At 31.9% G+C, this 18,186-nt stretch overlaps 1 protein-coding gene across 1 annotated transcript; it reads left to right on the top strand.

Moving 5' to 3' along the window:
- Positions 1-5,344: 5,344 nt before the first annotated feature.
- Positions 5,345-9,142, top strand: LOC125205904 (phosphatidylinositol 4-phosphate 5-kinase 2-like). Its single transcript, XM_048105097.2, has 8 exons — positions 5,345-6,768; positions 6,842-7,006; positions 7,072-7,237; positions 7,362-7,472; positions 7,559-7,752; positions 7,840-7,973; positions 8,053-8,146; positions 8,472-9,142. The coding sequence occupies exons 1-8, from the start codon at positions 5,657-5,659 to the stop codon at positions 8,776-8,778; spliced, it is 2,283 nt and encodes a 760-aa protein (XP_047961054.1). The 5' UTR covers positions 5,345-5,656; the 3' UTR covers positions 8,779-9,142.
- Positions 9,143-18,186: the final 9,044 nt, after the last annotated feature.

The following is an 18,186-nucleotide window of genomic DNA, read 5'->3' as shown; positions in this document are numbered from 1 at the left end:
AATATGTGTTTCTTTATTGTAGTTTAATTTGATTATTTTCGTTTTTAAATGAACAATCAATTTTATTATTTTCGAAAATTGCAGTTTGTAGTAGTATTTTGTTTCGATTGACATAGGGTAAAAAATGAGGGAAAAAAATAAGACAGTTAAAAAAAATAAAAAATAAAGGAAAAGTTATATAGTACACAAAAATAATAAGTGACAAAAGTGACGATTTTTTTTCCCTAAAATTAATACTACCCTCTGTCAATAACTAAGTCTTATTTTTTTTTTAATTATCTGTAAAAATTAGTCATCTAAGATGGATTTATTTTCTAATGAGGTGGATTGGACTTTATTTTTCATTAATAATTTATTTTCATTCACACATTTTTTTTTACTAATTCTACGTCAAAATTTGACACTACTAATTTATTGATAGCGAAGAAAGGGGGTCGTAGTACTATATTAACATGAGTCATATCTCTTTCTCTAGGGGAAATATAGGTCTTGTCTACTCATGATTAATCATGCACTATGTCAAGAAATTTTCAAGTCCACCAACAAAAAATGTCAGGTCTCTCTCTATGCCCTTTCAATTTTCATATTCATGATATTGCATATTTAAAATTTGTAGATAATTATATGGAACAAGTTTTATTACATGTTCGTGATATTCGATTTTTAAAATTAATTTTATGGAAAATTGTTTCAATAATATAACATCTACATATATTAATTAAATTCGAAACACACTCTAATAAATTATACTATATTCTGGATATACTAATTTTCATGTCCTTATATTGTTAGCTGTACACGTACAACAATCTTCTAATTAATACTAATAATAATGTACAATATATTGTACTCGATCAAAATTTATATCTAAATCAGATAAAAAATTTAATTCAATTTATGTTTTTGTATATTTGGTAGTCGTAACAAATTAACTCAAAACAAATTAAGCCAATCTTATAGTACACTGTATTACTATTTAATTATTAGCACCATTTTTAAAGGATGAAATGATATGATATTATAAGAATTTAAATAAAAGATCGCATTGGAATAAGGAATATTCAAAGAAGTTTTTAGTCAATTTCCTTACAAAATTAGGTGAACCACAAAATCCCATTGCCATTTTAGTAAGAACTTCTTAGAATCACCAATAATAAGATTTCATGCCCAAAAAAAGAAAATTACAAAATTAAAATTAAAAGATAGGCATAAAATATCCATTGTTACAAATCAATCACTTCCTGCTCCAACAAATATTAACAGTCCGTATATCTATTGTATAAAATGATTTCAGCGACTTAGACATAACATGTAATAAATGTTTTATCATGTCGACTGAACTTAAAGAATTAATGGCCGATCATTATCGGCCCCATTGAAATTTATGAACTACACAAAACATAATTATTTTAGAATCGTGATATTAAAAAGTAATTGAGCCGATCGGTAATATTGGGTTAAATCCTGTAATGAGCGCAACCCTGTGTCTAGTTTGTCTAGTTATCATCCTTGAATTTAATACCGCGAATAGATTGTTGATGATATGTCGGAAAATGAAAATGAATTTGAATCTGAACTAACACTTGTGAGCATATTGAGCTAGTGGTAGAATGGTTAATATCTATGATCAAAAGTTTCGTTCGAGTTCACAACCTATATAAGTATTGGATTCAAGTCCATTGTAACGAGTGCAACCCGTCAATATTGAATTCAGTACCATGAATAGATTGGCAGTGATAACTAGGAGAAAGATGAGTTTGAACCAACACTTCTGTGTGTGTTGGCCTAATGGTAGAGTGGTTGATGTCTGAGGTCAAAAGTCTTGAATCTGAATCTATATATGTGAATTGACCTTTAAATGTTTCGGGTTTGAGTCCACCATAATATTAATGAGTGCACCTCTCGTGTCTAGTTGTAATCGTTGAATTTACTATTCTAAATAAATTGTTAATGATAGGGCAATGAAGATGAGTTTGAACTAATTAATACTTGTATGTGTATAGCCTAGTGTTAGTTTGAGATTAAAGATCTCGGTTTTGAGTACATTGTGATGCGACCTTTAAAATTCTCTGGTTCGATTCTATTGTAATCAACGCAACTCTTGTGTATAGTTGTCATTGATGAATTTATGGTGTAATTGGTCATTAATTTGCCAACGATGCAATTTAATCACATTTCTATTCAAGGTATATGACACATAGATATTAACTAAAGTGACATGTCATGACTAATCTTATTGAGTGGTTACCAATAATTTCCCTAATTGTGGAAGACCTACTATCAACTTAAAACTCTATAGCTCCACCATACATATACTACTATCTATCAAATAATCTTAATTGATTGGATATGTAAACTATGGGAAAAATGATGTAACTGAGGGATGTCACTAATTTGCCATCAATTCAATTTTAAGTATGCTCCTATTGCATGGCACACATTTATTAACTAAAATGACATATTAAGACTAATCCTAGTGAGTGGTTACCAAACAATTTCTCTAATTGTGGATGATTTATCTTGCACTTTATAATGCACTGGTCACCAGCCAAACTACCTGAGAAAAAACCACAATTGAGTGGATAAAGACCCTACAAAATACAATTTCTCCAAAAATAAAAATAAACAAAATAAAAGGACACAGCAAATATATGAAGAAATAAAATATGGCTGTGATTGGGGGTTGAAAAAGACAATTACCCTCTCTGTCTGAAAATTCCAATAATGGGTTGTGATCGTGGGGCCCAAACAAGGCAACCCATTATGTACTCAGCTTGTGGGCCCATTTAGTTCACCTATGTTTTAGTTTCACCTTTCAGTTGCCTTTCCTGCCATCATACGACACCGTTCTAGTAGTACTTTTTTTGTGTGGTGAAAATATTAAAAGCCTTAAAGCTATGATGCTTTAAAACGACACCGTTTCCTATTCTCATGTTGATATTTGAGGTGAAAACATGAGGAAAAGTTATTTAGGTGAAAACTTGTTTTGGCTTGCAATGGGTGGTGAGGGGTCGATTGAATAACATTCAATCTACTAAGGTCAAATTTGAATATACCTTCTTAAGAAAGTTATAAATTCAAATAGAAGTCTGATCCGTTACACTTAAATCTGGACTGTTGTAACAGAATAGAGCAATTGTGTTATAGAAACAAACATGATTGTAAAGAGAGACAAAATTTACGTTGTTTACCAACGTTGCGTTGGCTACGTCCATGGGTTAGGCCGAGACCCCCGTTCAGCTAGCGGCAAACTATACAGATTCAAGGCATACTAACACGGACACACGTGTAAATTACAAGAATATATTAATGCATTATTTCGTTTATATTCATAATTTAAAGTATTATGAAGTACTTATAAAATAAATTTGAGCTAATGTATTCATTAACTCACCTCGATAACTTCTATATATACATATTTTTATAAAATTATAGAATAATATTATCAAATAGCATTATATAAAAATGAAAAACAATTGGATATGTATAGACTATAGTAGACACATATATTTGCTATTTAATCAAATAATCCATTTCCAAAAAGGAAATGAGTGCTCCTCTTTTTGCAAACTACAGTAAAATGTTTTTACCCACTAGGTCTAGATTACTAGGTATCCCACTTGAATATACTACAATCTGAAATATGAGTAACTATCTTCCAAGAAATTGGAAATGGTAAATAATTATATAAAAAGAATCAATTTTTATAATTGAAATTTATATATATTTTTTGTTTTGGTAATTTAATTTATGAGTGATGTTTTTTCTATTCGTTCGTATCAGTGTCAAAAGGCAACTCCTGTTGTTAAATTTGTAAAAAAATCGAGTAGCCCTCATATTCATCTTTCTATGAAACTACTATTGTGTATGAAAAAAAAACATGCATAAATTAATTCATTTTATCTTTAAATATTGTGAAGAATATAAAAACTAAAAAGTCGACAGAGTTATAGTAATATTATTACGATTGAAAAAGTATATATAGATTGTTTAATATTCTTTCGGATAAAACTTTGTAACTTTCTTTCATTCAATTATATTTGAGATATTTTTTAGTATATATATTTATATAAAATACTACTACTAGTATTTAGTGAGACATGAGAAGTTATAAAGTAGATAAAGTGAAAATAAACAAAATAAACCATAGAACAAAATAAGAGAAATAAGAGAGATTAAAATTGTTTTCTTTGCCCAAAAAATGACAAAACTATAATGTTATCAATATTTGAATTGTAAGGGTTTTAATTTGTCATCTTTTTAGTTGGCAAATAGTATTAGTTAAAAATGTAAAATTCCATTAAGTGCACACAAGTCAAGATTCTATGCAATAAAAGTAGAATAAACATTTTCCTACTACACCATTTAGGGCTAAACCTACTCACTTTGCAATAACACAAGTGGATAATTTTTCAACCACATTTGGAATGATAAGATTCTTAGGCACAGTTGCTAAAAAGTCAATTTCTTAGGCACATTGATTTATTTATACTATATAGAAAACATAATACAAAAATAGTAAGCTTATTTTTTTGGAAATAAGATCCTTGACTGGTCAGATACATCCATAATAATACACCTGGTTAAGTTAATTATAACAAATTTAAATATTATCAGCATAACCTATAATTCACTCCATAATATCTAGAATATGCAAATAATAAAAAGGAAAATTGATGACGAATGCATAAATATAGATGTCAATCAAATGATGATTTTCCACGATTCTTACCAATTTATAAAAAATTTCATGATTTTAGGTCAAAATCAACTATTAATTGTAAATTATTATTCTAAAAATCTAGAATTGAAATTGGATTAATTAAATAAGTAAGAATTGAAAATCGCATTCCTTAATCGTAATCGTAAAGCTAAAATTAGATATTCCTACAAATGGCAAAAGAAAAACAATCAACCCAACAATACTATCCTAATTAAAAATTAATCCAAACCTCATAATTTGCTATTTTAATTAACACCCAATCAAAAATTATGAAGACTTCCAATCTTCTCAACCAAACTAAGCCAAGTCAGATTCTGCAATCAATAATAGCAATAATTAATTAAAACCACATTAATTCATAATCCACCTTAATTAATTAAAGGCGCGCCGTTTTTAATCCAAAACAGTCGGAATCCAGCGACGTGGCAGTCCCGTAACAAACCGGAATCACCAGGGGCATATTCGGCAACAGAAATTACCTGTCCCTGCCCCGCCGCCGTCACGTCACCACGGCGTCAGAGCCACATTCCTCTGTTTGGGGCAACTGCCCGCAAGGGCATATTCGTCATTTCAACTCCACGTGTATATGTATGTATAGGCGTTCTCTCTCTCTTTCTCTCACGCATACACACACTAATTTTCTCTCTCTTCTTCTCTTTTTATTCTTCAAAAATTGCAGATTTTATTTCTATTTTTTGCTCAGATTTCTTTTTTTGAGCTTTGATTCATTTCAATTTTTCATCTCTATAGAAACCTCACCTCTACTCTTCTGCCTGTTGCGATTGCAAGCTCTCTCTCTGTGTATTCCACCGGAATGTTGTCGGAGCTCGATTTCTCACTTCCGCCGGCAATAGGTGAGCAATAGGATTCAAAATTGCCGCAGAAATTAAAAAACCTAGTTGATTCACGCCATTGACGGAAAAATTGGGGAAAATGCCAGAAGCGGAAGCCACAGTGAAGAAGCAAGCCGACGAAATTCCAGAGAGAGAATCTCAGAAATCAATCGACGCCACCACCACCACAACGACGCCGAGGTCAGTAATCATCCTCCCGCGGGGGAAGCCTCAGGCGACGAGCCGCCGCGTGGCGCCGACTTCAATCAGCGACGTAGGCGCGGTCAGCCTGACGGAGAAGCGCCTTCCGAACGGGGATCTGTACATCGGGACGTTCTCGAACAACACTCCGCACGGATCGGGGAAGTACCTGTGGGAGGACGGGTGCATGTACGAGGGCGACTGGAAGAAGGGGAAGGCGAGCGGGAAGGGGAAGTTCTCGTGGCCGTCCGGCGCTACTTTCGAAGGCGAGTTCAAATCGGGGCGGATGGAAGGCACGGGGACGTTCATCGGCCCCGACGGGGACACCTACCGCGGCTCGTGGTCGGGGGATCGGAAGCACGGCTACGGCGTGAAGCATTACAGCAATGGCGATTACTACGAGGGGCAGTGGAAGAGGAATTTGCAGGACGGGAGGGGGAGGTATGTGTGGAGCAACGGGAATGAGTATATCGGAGAGTGGAAAAACGGAATTATTCACGGGAGAGGCGTTTTGGTGTGGAATAATAAGAATCGATTCGACGGAAATTGGGAAAACGGCGTTCCGAAGGGGCAGGGGGTTTTCACCTGGCCGGACGGGAGCTGCTACATGGGGAGCTGGTCGAATGATTTGTGCAGCAATGCTAGCAGCAAAGCGCAGATACTCAACGGTACATTTTATCCAGCTCATTCGGTTAGGGTTGGGATTGAGGAGGGCTGGAAGGGGTGTTTTAGTCAAAAGCTCTCGGCGCCGCTGATGGTGGGGGAGGAGGAAGGCGGTGTTACCGTGGCTGGCAGTGGGAAGAAGAGGATTTGCGTTTGGGAGTCGGATGGGGAAGCTGGGGATATCACTTGTGACATTATTGACAATGCTGTCTTCAATCAGGAGGGAGGATTTCAGCAGTTTAGGAGGAATCCTTGTTGTTTTAGCGGCGAGGCGAAGAAGCCGGGGGTCACTATTTCGAAGGGGCACAAGAATTACGAGCTCATGCTCAATCTCCAGTTGGGGATAAGGTAGAAACCGAGCTTGTTTTTATTGAATTTTTGTGTGTAGATTTGTTTGTATTGAATTTGGTGTTTTGTGAAGGCATTCTGTGGGGAAGCATGCTTCGAACTTGCGGCAGCTCAAGCTGAGTGATTTCGAGTCGAAGGAGAAGTTCTGGACTAGGTTTCCCTCGCAGGGTTCGAAGATCACACCGCCGCATCAATCCGCGGAGTTCTGGTGGAAGGATTACAATCCTGTTGTGTTTAGGTAATCAACAATTTGTGATGTTTCTTGATTTGAGTTTGTTTTAATCTGAATTTGTGAATCGTCAGGCATTTGAGGCAGCTGTTTCAAGTGGATCCCGCGGATTACATGTTAGCGATCTGTGGGAATGATGCGTTGAGGGAGCTTTCGTCTCCTGGGAAGAGTGGAAGTTTCTTTTACTTAACACAGGATGATCGTTTCATGATCAAAACTGTGAAGAAATCAGAAGTCAAGGTTGGTTGGTTGCTTTCTCTTTTTTGACTTATAAAGTTTGAAACATGAAGATGCTTTAGACCATTTTCAAATTACAACTTGGTCCCTTTTGAAACTGAAGTTGATTCATTGTGTGTTGTTGTAGGTGCTTATAAAGATGCTTCCCAGTTACTATCAGCACATCTGTCGTTACGAAAATTCTCTGGTGACTAAGTTTTACGGTGTTCATTGTGTGAAGCCGGTGGGTGGTGTTAAGGTATGTAGTGTTTGCTGAAATTTTAGTTGTAGGTTATATATGTTTATATGTCGAGGCTGATTTATATCGTTTTTGTTATCTACTAGACGCGGTTCATTGTGATGGGGAATTTGTTCTGTTCAGAGTATCGAATCCATAGAAGGTTCGATTTGAAAGGATCCTCCCATGGACGCACAACGGATAAGCTCAAGGCAGATATCGATGAGACCACAACCTTGAAAGACCTTGACCTCGATTATAAATTTAGGCTGCAAACAAATTGGTATCAAGAACTTATCAAGTTAGTTTGCATTTCTCTTCTTTTATGTCTATTCCGTTTTATCAAATATGCTCGTTGCTAATTTCTTTTCTTGCATCGAACTTGCAGACAAATTGATCGTGACTGTGAATTCCTGGAAACGGAAAGGATAATGGATTACAGTCTCTTAGTCGGTCTTCATTTCCGCGATGCTACTAGCACTGCTGACAAGATTGGTTTATCGCCATTTCTGCTCCGCACAGGTAAATTAAATTTTCATCTGTGGATTAATTATTTTTGTGTAAGATGAAGATCGCTCATAGTGAGATACTGGTTCCACAGGGAAGAATGATTCGTACAAGAACGAAAAATTCATGCGTGGCTGTCGATTCCTTGAAGCCGAACTGCAAGACATGGACCGGGTTCTATCGGGCAGGTATTTATTTAACATTTTTGTGATGGCTAATTTGATTTGTTTTATAATAAACATGTGTACTATTATTAGTCTTTGATATTATTGGGAGGGCCTTCAAATTTGTGGAAATAAATCTAAGTGGTTGTTTATCAAATATAGTTATGTGGGGTACGTTTATGCTTAGAGTCTGGACTTGTATGATTGCTGTTTCTTTAGATAATTATTTATACATTGGATCAAATTTAAGATTGGGGTTTAGTAAAAAAAACATAATTACCGAATTATTGGGAAATCTTTAAGAAAAGTCAAGATTGGGAGCTCATGATAGAATCTCTATGGTTTTCAGGAAGTCATTGATCAGGCTCGGGGCCAACATGCCAGCACGAGCCGAGCGAGCCACTCGAAGGAGCGTGGACCAATACACACGGGGAGGGTTGAACAGCCAGGCATCCTCACGCAGTGGCGAAATCTACGAAGTGGTCCTCTACTTTGGCATCATAGACATTTTACAAGACTATGATCTGACCAAGAAGTTTGAACACGCCTACAAATCGCTACAAGTCGACCCCACCTCAATCTCCGCCGTCGACCCCAAGCTCTACTCCAAGAGATTCCGCGATTTTGTGGGAAGAATATTCGTCGAGGATAGATGAGCCCACGCAAGAAAACACGATCGAATCAGACTTTTACGAGCAATGCCCGCCCAGAGAGGCGCTCTCGGTGAATGGGCCGAGTTTTTGTGGGTCGGTCGGCCTGCCGGCTATCGATGGAAGATGGAAGTAAGTTATAGTAGTATAGATTTTTGTACATGGGAATAGTGGGAAAGGAGAAAAAATGGTTGTGGGATTATTTCTTTTTTGATCCACCAAGAAAATGTGAAGAAGATTTGAAAGATAGGCATAGGGAAGGGAGTAAACTCTTTTTTTCCCAACCAAAAAAGATTCAAAATATTGGTGGAGGGATTTTAATAATGAAGTGTACAGATTTTACAGAGAAAAAAAGGTGTTGCATAGTTTATGTTGGTTGGTTGATGTGAAAAAACCCTTTTTAACCCTACAAATCTCTCTAGAGAGAGGGATTTTGTAATAATAAGCACATGAAAAGTATATAAAGTGAGGTGAAAAGAAGAGATTGGCGTTTCTTGTTGTTGCCCACTTCCATCATCACAACTTTCGACAGTACTTGATTGTTATTTATTGTGGACAATAAATATTTAAATGAGACTAGGATTTTTGTAATTTCTTCTTATGAAGAATAGAATAAGCAGTCCTATAAAAGAATGGTTTTGCCATAACAAATTGGGCAATTGACCCCAAAAGTCCGGTCCCCACCCAAACACGCCTCAAACAAACGTGTGCAGTTAGAATAATTTTTCTCACGCGGGGGCAATTTGGTAAAATTAATGTTCATAAAATAGAGACTGAATCACTCATGGCCATCTTCTATTTTAAGGCAAGCATTTGGTTTACATAAATGTTTTTTCCCAATTTGATCTGATTTGGAAATCAAATTTTTTTATAAAATATGAATACGATTCGATTTGAACTGTCCAAAAATTTAAAATCTAAACTATGAAATTTGATTTGATCCGAAAAATTGAGATTGCATATAAAAATATGAAGATCTGATAATTCAATGCTAAAATTGGAAAATTAGAAAATCTAGTACTATCACAATTCGAAATCTAATACTACTAAATACTAGCATTAGAATTTTTCAACACAAATACTTTATATTCGTTATAATAATAATAATAATAATAATAATAATAATATGTTATTTTTATATAAAAATATATTTCAAGTTTGGATTAGTTCTAATTTTAAAAACCACTCCTCCATAACTTTTTAAATTTTAATCCATCCGCCTCTCCAAAAATACATAAGAATGGAGATTTTAAGAAGTTTTTAGTTAGAAATGGCAAAAGAACATCGGCATAGATTGAACTTTCAATATGTACCTAGAAGTGAATGCAATTGATCGGATTATCCTAGCTTTTGACATAAATAACTATTAGGACTACAATATATTTAAAAAACCTAAATTATTCTTTAACATTAATAAAAATAAGAACAGCATTTTCTTCACAACTAATCAACCAATTTTTGAAAATGCATAAAGAAAACATGTGGCGACATTATTTGTGTACGGCGACAGTATTTTTACTTTGTTTACGTGTCTTTCTACGTGGTAAGAAAATATTAGAGTGGTCAAAGATGAGAGGAAGGGTGGGGCCCATTTACTGTGTGGCTCCTCCTTTGTAGGAATTGGATACTACTCTCAACCTATGCATTAGTCTCTATCACATCTATTATTTCTTTTTCTTTTCTGAAAAGCCCCTATTTTTTATTTTTACCTTGATTATTTTTACATTCTACTCCCTCCGTCCCTTTTTTTTTATTATAATCCATCCGCGAATAAAAATTCTGATTTATTATTTCTGTAAATATTGATAAGTCTCACATTCCACAAACTCATTTAACTCAAATTTAATTTTAAACTAATATATACAAGTGAGACTCGTATTTCATTTTTTTCACCCACTTTTTTAACATTTTCAAAAATCCGTGCCGCCAAAAAATGAGACTTCTAATGACAAACAAACGGAGTATTCTTGTTTCATTATATGGGAATTACTGATAAATTTATAGTCTTAGGTATTACTCCCTCCGTCCCACAATAATTGTCACTCTTTTCCATTTCAGCGCGTCCCGCAATAATTGTCACACTTCATTTTACAATAAATGGTAAGTATTTCACACATTCTACTAACTCACTTCACTCACATTTTATTGTAAACCAATATAAAAATATGGGTCTCACATTCCACTGACTTTTCCAACCAATTTTTTTTTACATTTCTTAAAACTCATGTTCACAATAAGAGTGACAATTATTGTGGGACGGAGGGAGTAATTCATTGTATTTTACCAGGAATGAAGTAAGTATATTATATGAATTGCATAAAATTATTAGTTTGATTATATGTATCCAGTCAAGTATCCACCATATGTTTCGAAATAAGCCTAAATCTTTATTTACAGTCAACTTTCTAAATATCAAAATATGCCTACTGAATTAAAAAGTTGTGCGGCAATATTTCACAATTACCTTAAATCATTAATAGTTTTTTCTTACTATATGTAAAAAGCAATATGATTACATTTTTTTTATAATACTGTTGAGATTCTAAAACATGAACCATGCAATTCTTGCTGTGCTATAAATCTGACTGTCGGTCAAAATGGTGTTTCACAGGCAATTTACATAAATAAATTTTGTTCGACTGCAGTAGTCTATAACTATTTACATTTAATATTGGATTAGATAAATATAATGTGGAAATTTAATAAACAAATATTATATGATTCGTGTCACGCGTATATCAAAATGTGACCTCTAAACTAGACTGTCTTTGTGTTGGATTGTGTTAACTGAATCTTGATTGCCCCAATTTTTTAATAATAATTTTATTGATGGATTCATCTTATTTGATTTGTGTTTGGCAGAATATTATAGAAATGCACGAACCTCAGACAGTTGACGTGCATTTTGCGCCCTAATAAGATCTCATAATATTTTGCGAGCTATAATTTTAATACATCTCAAAAACTTATAGTAATATGGAGAATAAGAATCATCGAAAATCGGTTTGCTCTAGGCCTAACAAATGGAGAAAATTGGCTGATTTTAAAAGTCCTAATAAATTTAAGTTGTCTGAGTCATTATCTCGTTGAGACGATATCTAAGACGAAACTGAACACCACACAATAACAAAACTATTAGCACAAATATAACATATCTACGACTCATGCCGGCACATACACGAAACGAACATGATACGAACATGGCATGAATGCGATATATACCAAATTGTGCCTACGTGTTGACACTTGTCTCCTTCATTTTCTTCCTTCTCTAGGCCTCCAAATTGAAAAATAAACTTGGAAAATGGGGAAATTTGGAAAAGAATTTGATAATTAAATGAAAAAAAAAAATCAAAATAAAAAAGGACCAATAAACATTTTGATTAATTGTACACCTTAAGTGGTGCCTGTAACCATCGAGGTCTATTCTTAGAGTCGTTTTTTAGTGCCCATGTGATATAAATAAGGGTGGGCATTTCTTGGGACATTTTTCTAATGCCAATCATTTGACAATATATTTTTCCTTTCATTTATAAGTCCCCCCTTTAAAATTAAATTATAACCACAATTATAAAACAACAAACAAAATACAGTCATTTTTGTGTACATATAAATTCATCATTGATTAAATTCTCCGAAAAAAAGTGATAAAAAATCTCATGACATTGCAGCAGTTATAAGAGCATATATATATATATATATATATATATGTGTGTAATATACTCCCTCCGTCACAAAAAAAATAGAGCATAATTACCATTTTTGGTCGTACATAAAAAATATAGTACATTTATTTATTGAAAGTTTTCAACAAATAATAACCTGCACATCATTCCACTAACACTACTTCTCGCTTACTTTTTCTCCTTCTCTCTTACTTTTTTCCCTTTTCTCGTACTTTACAAATTCTACATTAAAACTCGAATCATACACAAATTGCTCTATTTTTTGTGGATGAGTATTTTTTTTACAGGGTTAAATATTTTCAAATTTAATCCTCTAAATTTAGCAACAGTTGCACTTATGACAATTTATCAAGTTCCGTCAATCTTACTCTGCCGGCTAATCATATTATAATTTATAAAGTTAGATATTTTCAAACCTTATCCTAAATTCGATGAACTAATCAGATTTATACGTGAATTTCAAAAAATTGAACAGATATTTCTAATTATACACATCCATCCAACACTAAATTGACATAATGTATAAAAAGAGAGCACACATTACTATTTAAGCCGTCATTCTTTCTTGTAAGACATGATTTTCGATATGGCCATATGGGTGACAATAATTATGTTGAATTGAAGCAAAATTTCCCAAAATAGTTGGGCAACAAAAAGGATAAGAATTGAAGATTGGATCCTCAAATGATGAACTATATTTTTCACACCAATAATATACACTAATTTTGAAGATGAAATAAATTAAAGTGCAACGCATTACTGGAATATATTGGTGGATGAGAGCTGTCAATTTCTTCTAACAAATCCATTGCACATTACGATTATTGGGAGATGTATGTTCTGCAAATGATTTGGTGATTTTATTCCAAGTTCCAACAACATGAATGGAATAATTTGGTTCTATGTTTCTTTACTTTATCTCTGAGATATTAATATTAGGTCTCTAAATTTACACATGCTTAATTTTACACGCTCACAAATGAACATATTGATCCTATAAATAAATTAAAAAAATTTGAAATAAAAATTTCAAAAGCAAATTTTTTAATTTCCCATATATTTTATGTTGATTGTTAATTTTAACTTCTCCTTCAAATTAATTTACTATGAAAGTCAATAAATCACATATATCAAATCAAATAAAATATATCAAGCAATAAAATTCTCTAATTTGCATAACTATATTTTAGTCAATACGTCATGAAATGTTAAAAAGTTGAATGCACATATTATTAGCATTATGCATTTGACTATTGGTAAGAATGTAAACTATTCACAAATGAGAATATTTGTGAACTTTAGCTAGGAAAACTCACTTACAATTATAAGTATTTGAAGTTGTAATATTTAAATTACAGCCAAAAACACATGTATTCACAATATAAAGTATCCTAATTATGAGTAATTATAACAAAAAAAAAGTATTTTTAATTGTAAGTAAGTGTAGATAATATTTACTTTTTATATAAATGGGCTTTTTTTTTTTTACTTTTGCAATAACAATTTCAGTATACAGGACTTAACTCAATGCAGTATATAAATTCTATTGTTACAATTGAATAAAATACTTAAATTGTTTGGCGCAGCTTAGACAATGCTGACTGTCTATGGATTAATATTGCGCATATAAAATTCCGTTACATTAATTAACAAAGAGAGATAATATTTTATATTCGTAAGATAAAATTTACCGAAGTTCAACTTAAATTAAATAATTATAAGATAAAATTTACCGAAATTCAACTTAAATTAAATAATATAAAGTGATACGCAATCTTGTAACTTCATAATATTTGTATTAGTACACGCCAGCCATTCGAATGTTTCATTTTATTATATATAGGTTAAATACTTTTAATTAGAATGCACAACGAGCTTGGATAGGCCGAAAGGGTTAGGCTAAAAGTTTTCCAAATACTAAAAATTAAGAACCATGATATGAACGTGGAATATCTATACATTCATCGAGAAACGTATGACTATAAAATTTGGAATCTTAGAAAATGTTCAAATCAATCTCTAGTTTCAACCCATTTAGTTATTTGATTTCTATTTTTCTTATTTTATTATGATCACTAGTTTTTTTCTCATTTGTCTTGATTGAAAGATTTTTGTTATGATCACTAGTGTTTTTTTTTTTTTGATTGTCTTGATCTAAAGAGATTGTGTTATCGGTCATGTGAACGATATTTCGATATAATATACATTGAGGATCGATATTTTTGCTAAAGGAGACAAATCGGTCTGATATTATTATAGTACTAGTATGTTTTTATTTTGTTAGTTGGTGTGTTACTCTTTTTGTTATTGATTTTGTAATGTTTGAATCAACAACATATTCAGCCGACAATGCTCGTCAATTTTTAGTTTAAAAAATTTTATGCATTGAAAAAAATTAATCCCTTCATCCGCTATTAAATTTGTCATTTTTTATATTTCGTTTGTCTACCAATTAATGTCATATTTCACTTTTACTATTTTTGACAAGTAGACCGTACATTCCACTAACTCATTTCACTCATGTTTTATTATAAAATCAATATATATAAGTATCACACGTGTTTCACATTAACTTTTTCCATCACACAAAATCAAATAATTTCTTAAAATACGAGCCGATAAAAAATCAGACATCTATTAACAGACTGAGAGTATTACTCATATAGTAATATAAAATTTTTGTTAAAGCTAAATTAACTAATTAGATGATTATTCGAATAACTCAAAACAAAAACTTGATTCGTTTGATCAACGAGCTTGAACGAATTTTTTTTGCTTTAAACTATGAATATGAGCAGACCCAATGATTATTGTTCGTACAAATTTGTGAACACCTTAAAAGCTGATAAAACTTATCAAAGGTTTTAGATTGCTCCGTTTGGTTAATGATGAATGAATCTCATGTCATTGCTTCGTTTGGTTAATGATAAAGTATAAACCAACTTTTGTATGTAAACGAAATTAATCAAAAATTTGAATAGCCCCAAAGTACACATAGCATATTCGCTAACTGTCTCCTCTTTGTACGAACAAATCTCTCTCTATGGATGGATCACTGTTTTGCTTACTGAATACATGAATTTATCAGTTTACAAAACAGGTAATGACGATTGATGCATAAAAAGTAGTGTACACAAAAAATAAGCATTTAGAAGATCACGAGTGTGGTACCAAAGATCTTGATTTGATATTTAAGTGCAGTTGTGACAGTGCACCCATCTATGATCTATCTATCTATACATCAATTTTTACTAATTTATTGCAATTGGACCACTCAAATTATACCCCATTTATTTCACAAGATTTTCGTAGGATTACACTTTTGTCTTAAACATTAGCCGCCGGTGCAGACATTTTACACACCGGTTCACTTAATTATTTACTGTACTATGTTATTTAATGTTGTTTTTTCAGCTGTAAAGATTTGGGGATTTTCAATATGCTTGCTTAATTGGCTCTATTAAAGATAGACATTGATTCTTGAGAGCTTGCTCTATTGCTTTGGTAATATAAAAAATTAAAAAACAAACCCATTTTTCAAGATGAAGAAATAGGACACTCATTTGTGTATTTAACTTGCTTTCAAAGCTAAGTTTATAGGGATTATTTTTTTAAACATTGGTTTTAGCTAGAAATTACATACGTTTAGTTTTTACATATTTTCGTTATTTATTTATTTACCCTAATAATTTTGGTTTAATTGAAGTTGATTTAGAATTGAATGAAATTGTTGAATATTGTGGAAATAATGGAAATGTTGCTTTAGGTTGATTGAGGTTTTAACTTGAACTATTTAGTACTCCATATATCAGAAAGTTGCAATAAATTGTCAATATCTAGAATATATTTTCTTTTACTAAAACCATCTTCAACCATTTACACTAGGCTCAAACTCATTTTAGTGTAAATGCCGCATCAAATATGATTATATTCCAACCATTTATACTAAACTTAAACTTAAAATAATATTCTCTATATTATGCTTTTTTTACTCACAAAATTTGAAAAAAAAATTAAATTTGAATATAGTATAAACTTAAAGAAATGTATTTTTTTTTCCAAAAATTAAAAACGAGATTGATTTAGAGTACTATTGGAGTTAATTACCTAACACATTTTAGGTTTTAGTGTACCATTGGAGAAAGTCTAATATGTGTATTTATCAACTATCCTAGGTCGTTGCTAATCACTTAACTGATACAATTAGTTGTACAAAATTGAAAATTTAAAGTTGTTTTACGATTAAAATCAAGAATCAAATGAATGACATTTAAAACGATGGATAAGTATTCTCCAATCAATCACATTTCTTAAATTTTTAATTATAAGATACCCCAATTTCCATTGGTTAATAGATGAATATAATGATTAATAACTTAAATTGTAAATAATGTGAAGGCCCATTTTATAATCAGAGACAATATTTCTATGTGAATCTCAAATCTCATTATTTTTCAATGGCCAAAGTGCACCGTGCATGTCATTTCAAGAAGATGTATTGGCAGAAAAAATCAATTTATCATCGAACAAGACTTTCATTTTTTGTTTTATTCTTGGTATTAGTACTTTATTAGATCTCAATCTTAGATTTGGTGCATTTTATATAGGATGATGATTATTACCCAATGGAAAAGATTGGTTGAAAGTATTAAAAGTGCAATCGTTTTCATCTTTTTCTAATCTTCCTTGTTTGTTTTTATTATAGTTAACAAACTAAAAGATGAAGTATAGTTTCTAAAAGCACTTGATCAAGTAGTAGAACCTTTAATTAGTTATATGTTTACTTTTATATATATCTAATGTCGTATTGTTTATCCTTAGTGTCGTATTAAGATGATACATTTTCCTTTTTAGTTGTCTCAACTAAGATGACACATTTCCTTTTATAGAAAATTTTCTCTCCAATTAATACACTCAACCACATTTTCTAAATCATATTAAAATATTTATTTTTCTTTCTCTCTCTATTTTAATACTTACACCCATATTTTCTCTCTTCAATTAAACATATTAACCAATAACTCATAAAATCTCGTGCCGGCCAAGAAATGTGTCATCTTAGCCGGGACGGAGGAAGTTCAAATTATGCAAGGTTTTTTCATTTTTTTATTAAAAATGTACGAAAGAAATGCCGAGGATTTTGAAATTTAATTTGTTTCGCATTTGCTTTCTCCTAGAATTTAATTTATTTAAGTATATATACAACATTTATTTTATTTTTAGATAACGTAACAAAACTTAGTAAATAGCCATATATATAAGATTGTTGATCCTTCACACTTCATGGTAAATTACATTTATGTAATCATTAACAAATTAATAAATTGCATTATTTCCATTTCAAATATGTAATCATTAACAAATTAACGGACGAGGGAGAAGAACAAACAAAATGTCACTCGGAGTCTATTAAATTATTAATGTCATACTTTCGCATAAATAATAGTAATTATACTTTCACCGTTATATAGGCTAATAAGATTTTTTTCACAAAATTTAATTTATAAAAGAAAAAAAAAATACTACTATACAGTAATCTTTTAATATGTCAATATTTATTTTGGTGTTGTATCAATGCTAAAGGCTTAATCAAAAACTACACAGGGGTATGTTAGTAAATGAGAAAAAAAATTATTACTAGTACTATTTGTTAAAACATACCTTTACATTTGGAGATTGCAACACTCGAAAAAGAAAGCAAGTTTATTCAATTGGGACCAAGGGAAGC

Source organism: Salvia hispanica, chromosome 6, assembly GCF_029641045.1.
Source record: "Salvia hispanica isolate PSC_SH4W2 chromosome 6, Shi_PSC_v1, whole genome shotgun sequence".
Taxonomy (NCBI): domain Eukaryota; kingdom Viridiplantae; phylum Streptophyta; class Magnoliopsida; order Lamiales; family Lamiaceae; genus Salvia; species Salvia hispanica.
Note: the sequence above shows the minus strand (reverse complement) of the source record. Positions and strands in the feature narration are given on the sequence as shown.

Bases quoted from the DNA above. Each gene is read 5' to 3' on its own strand.
- LOC125205904 (XM_048105097.2), top strand. From the start codon at position 5,657: ATGCCAGAAGCGGAAGCCACAGTGAAGAAGCAAGCCGACGAAATTCCA. The intron at 6,769-6,841 runs GTAGAAACCGAG...TGTTTTGTGAAG, and splicing joins AATCTCCAGTTGGGGATAAG to GCATTCTGTGGGGAAGCATG. The intron at 7,473-7,558 runs GTATGTAGTGTT...GTTATCTACTAG, and splicing joins AGCCGGTGGGTGGTGTTAAG to ACGCGGTTCATTGTGATGGG.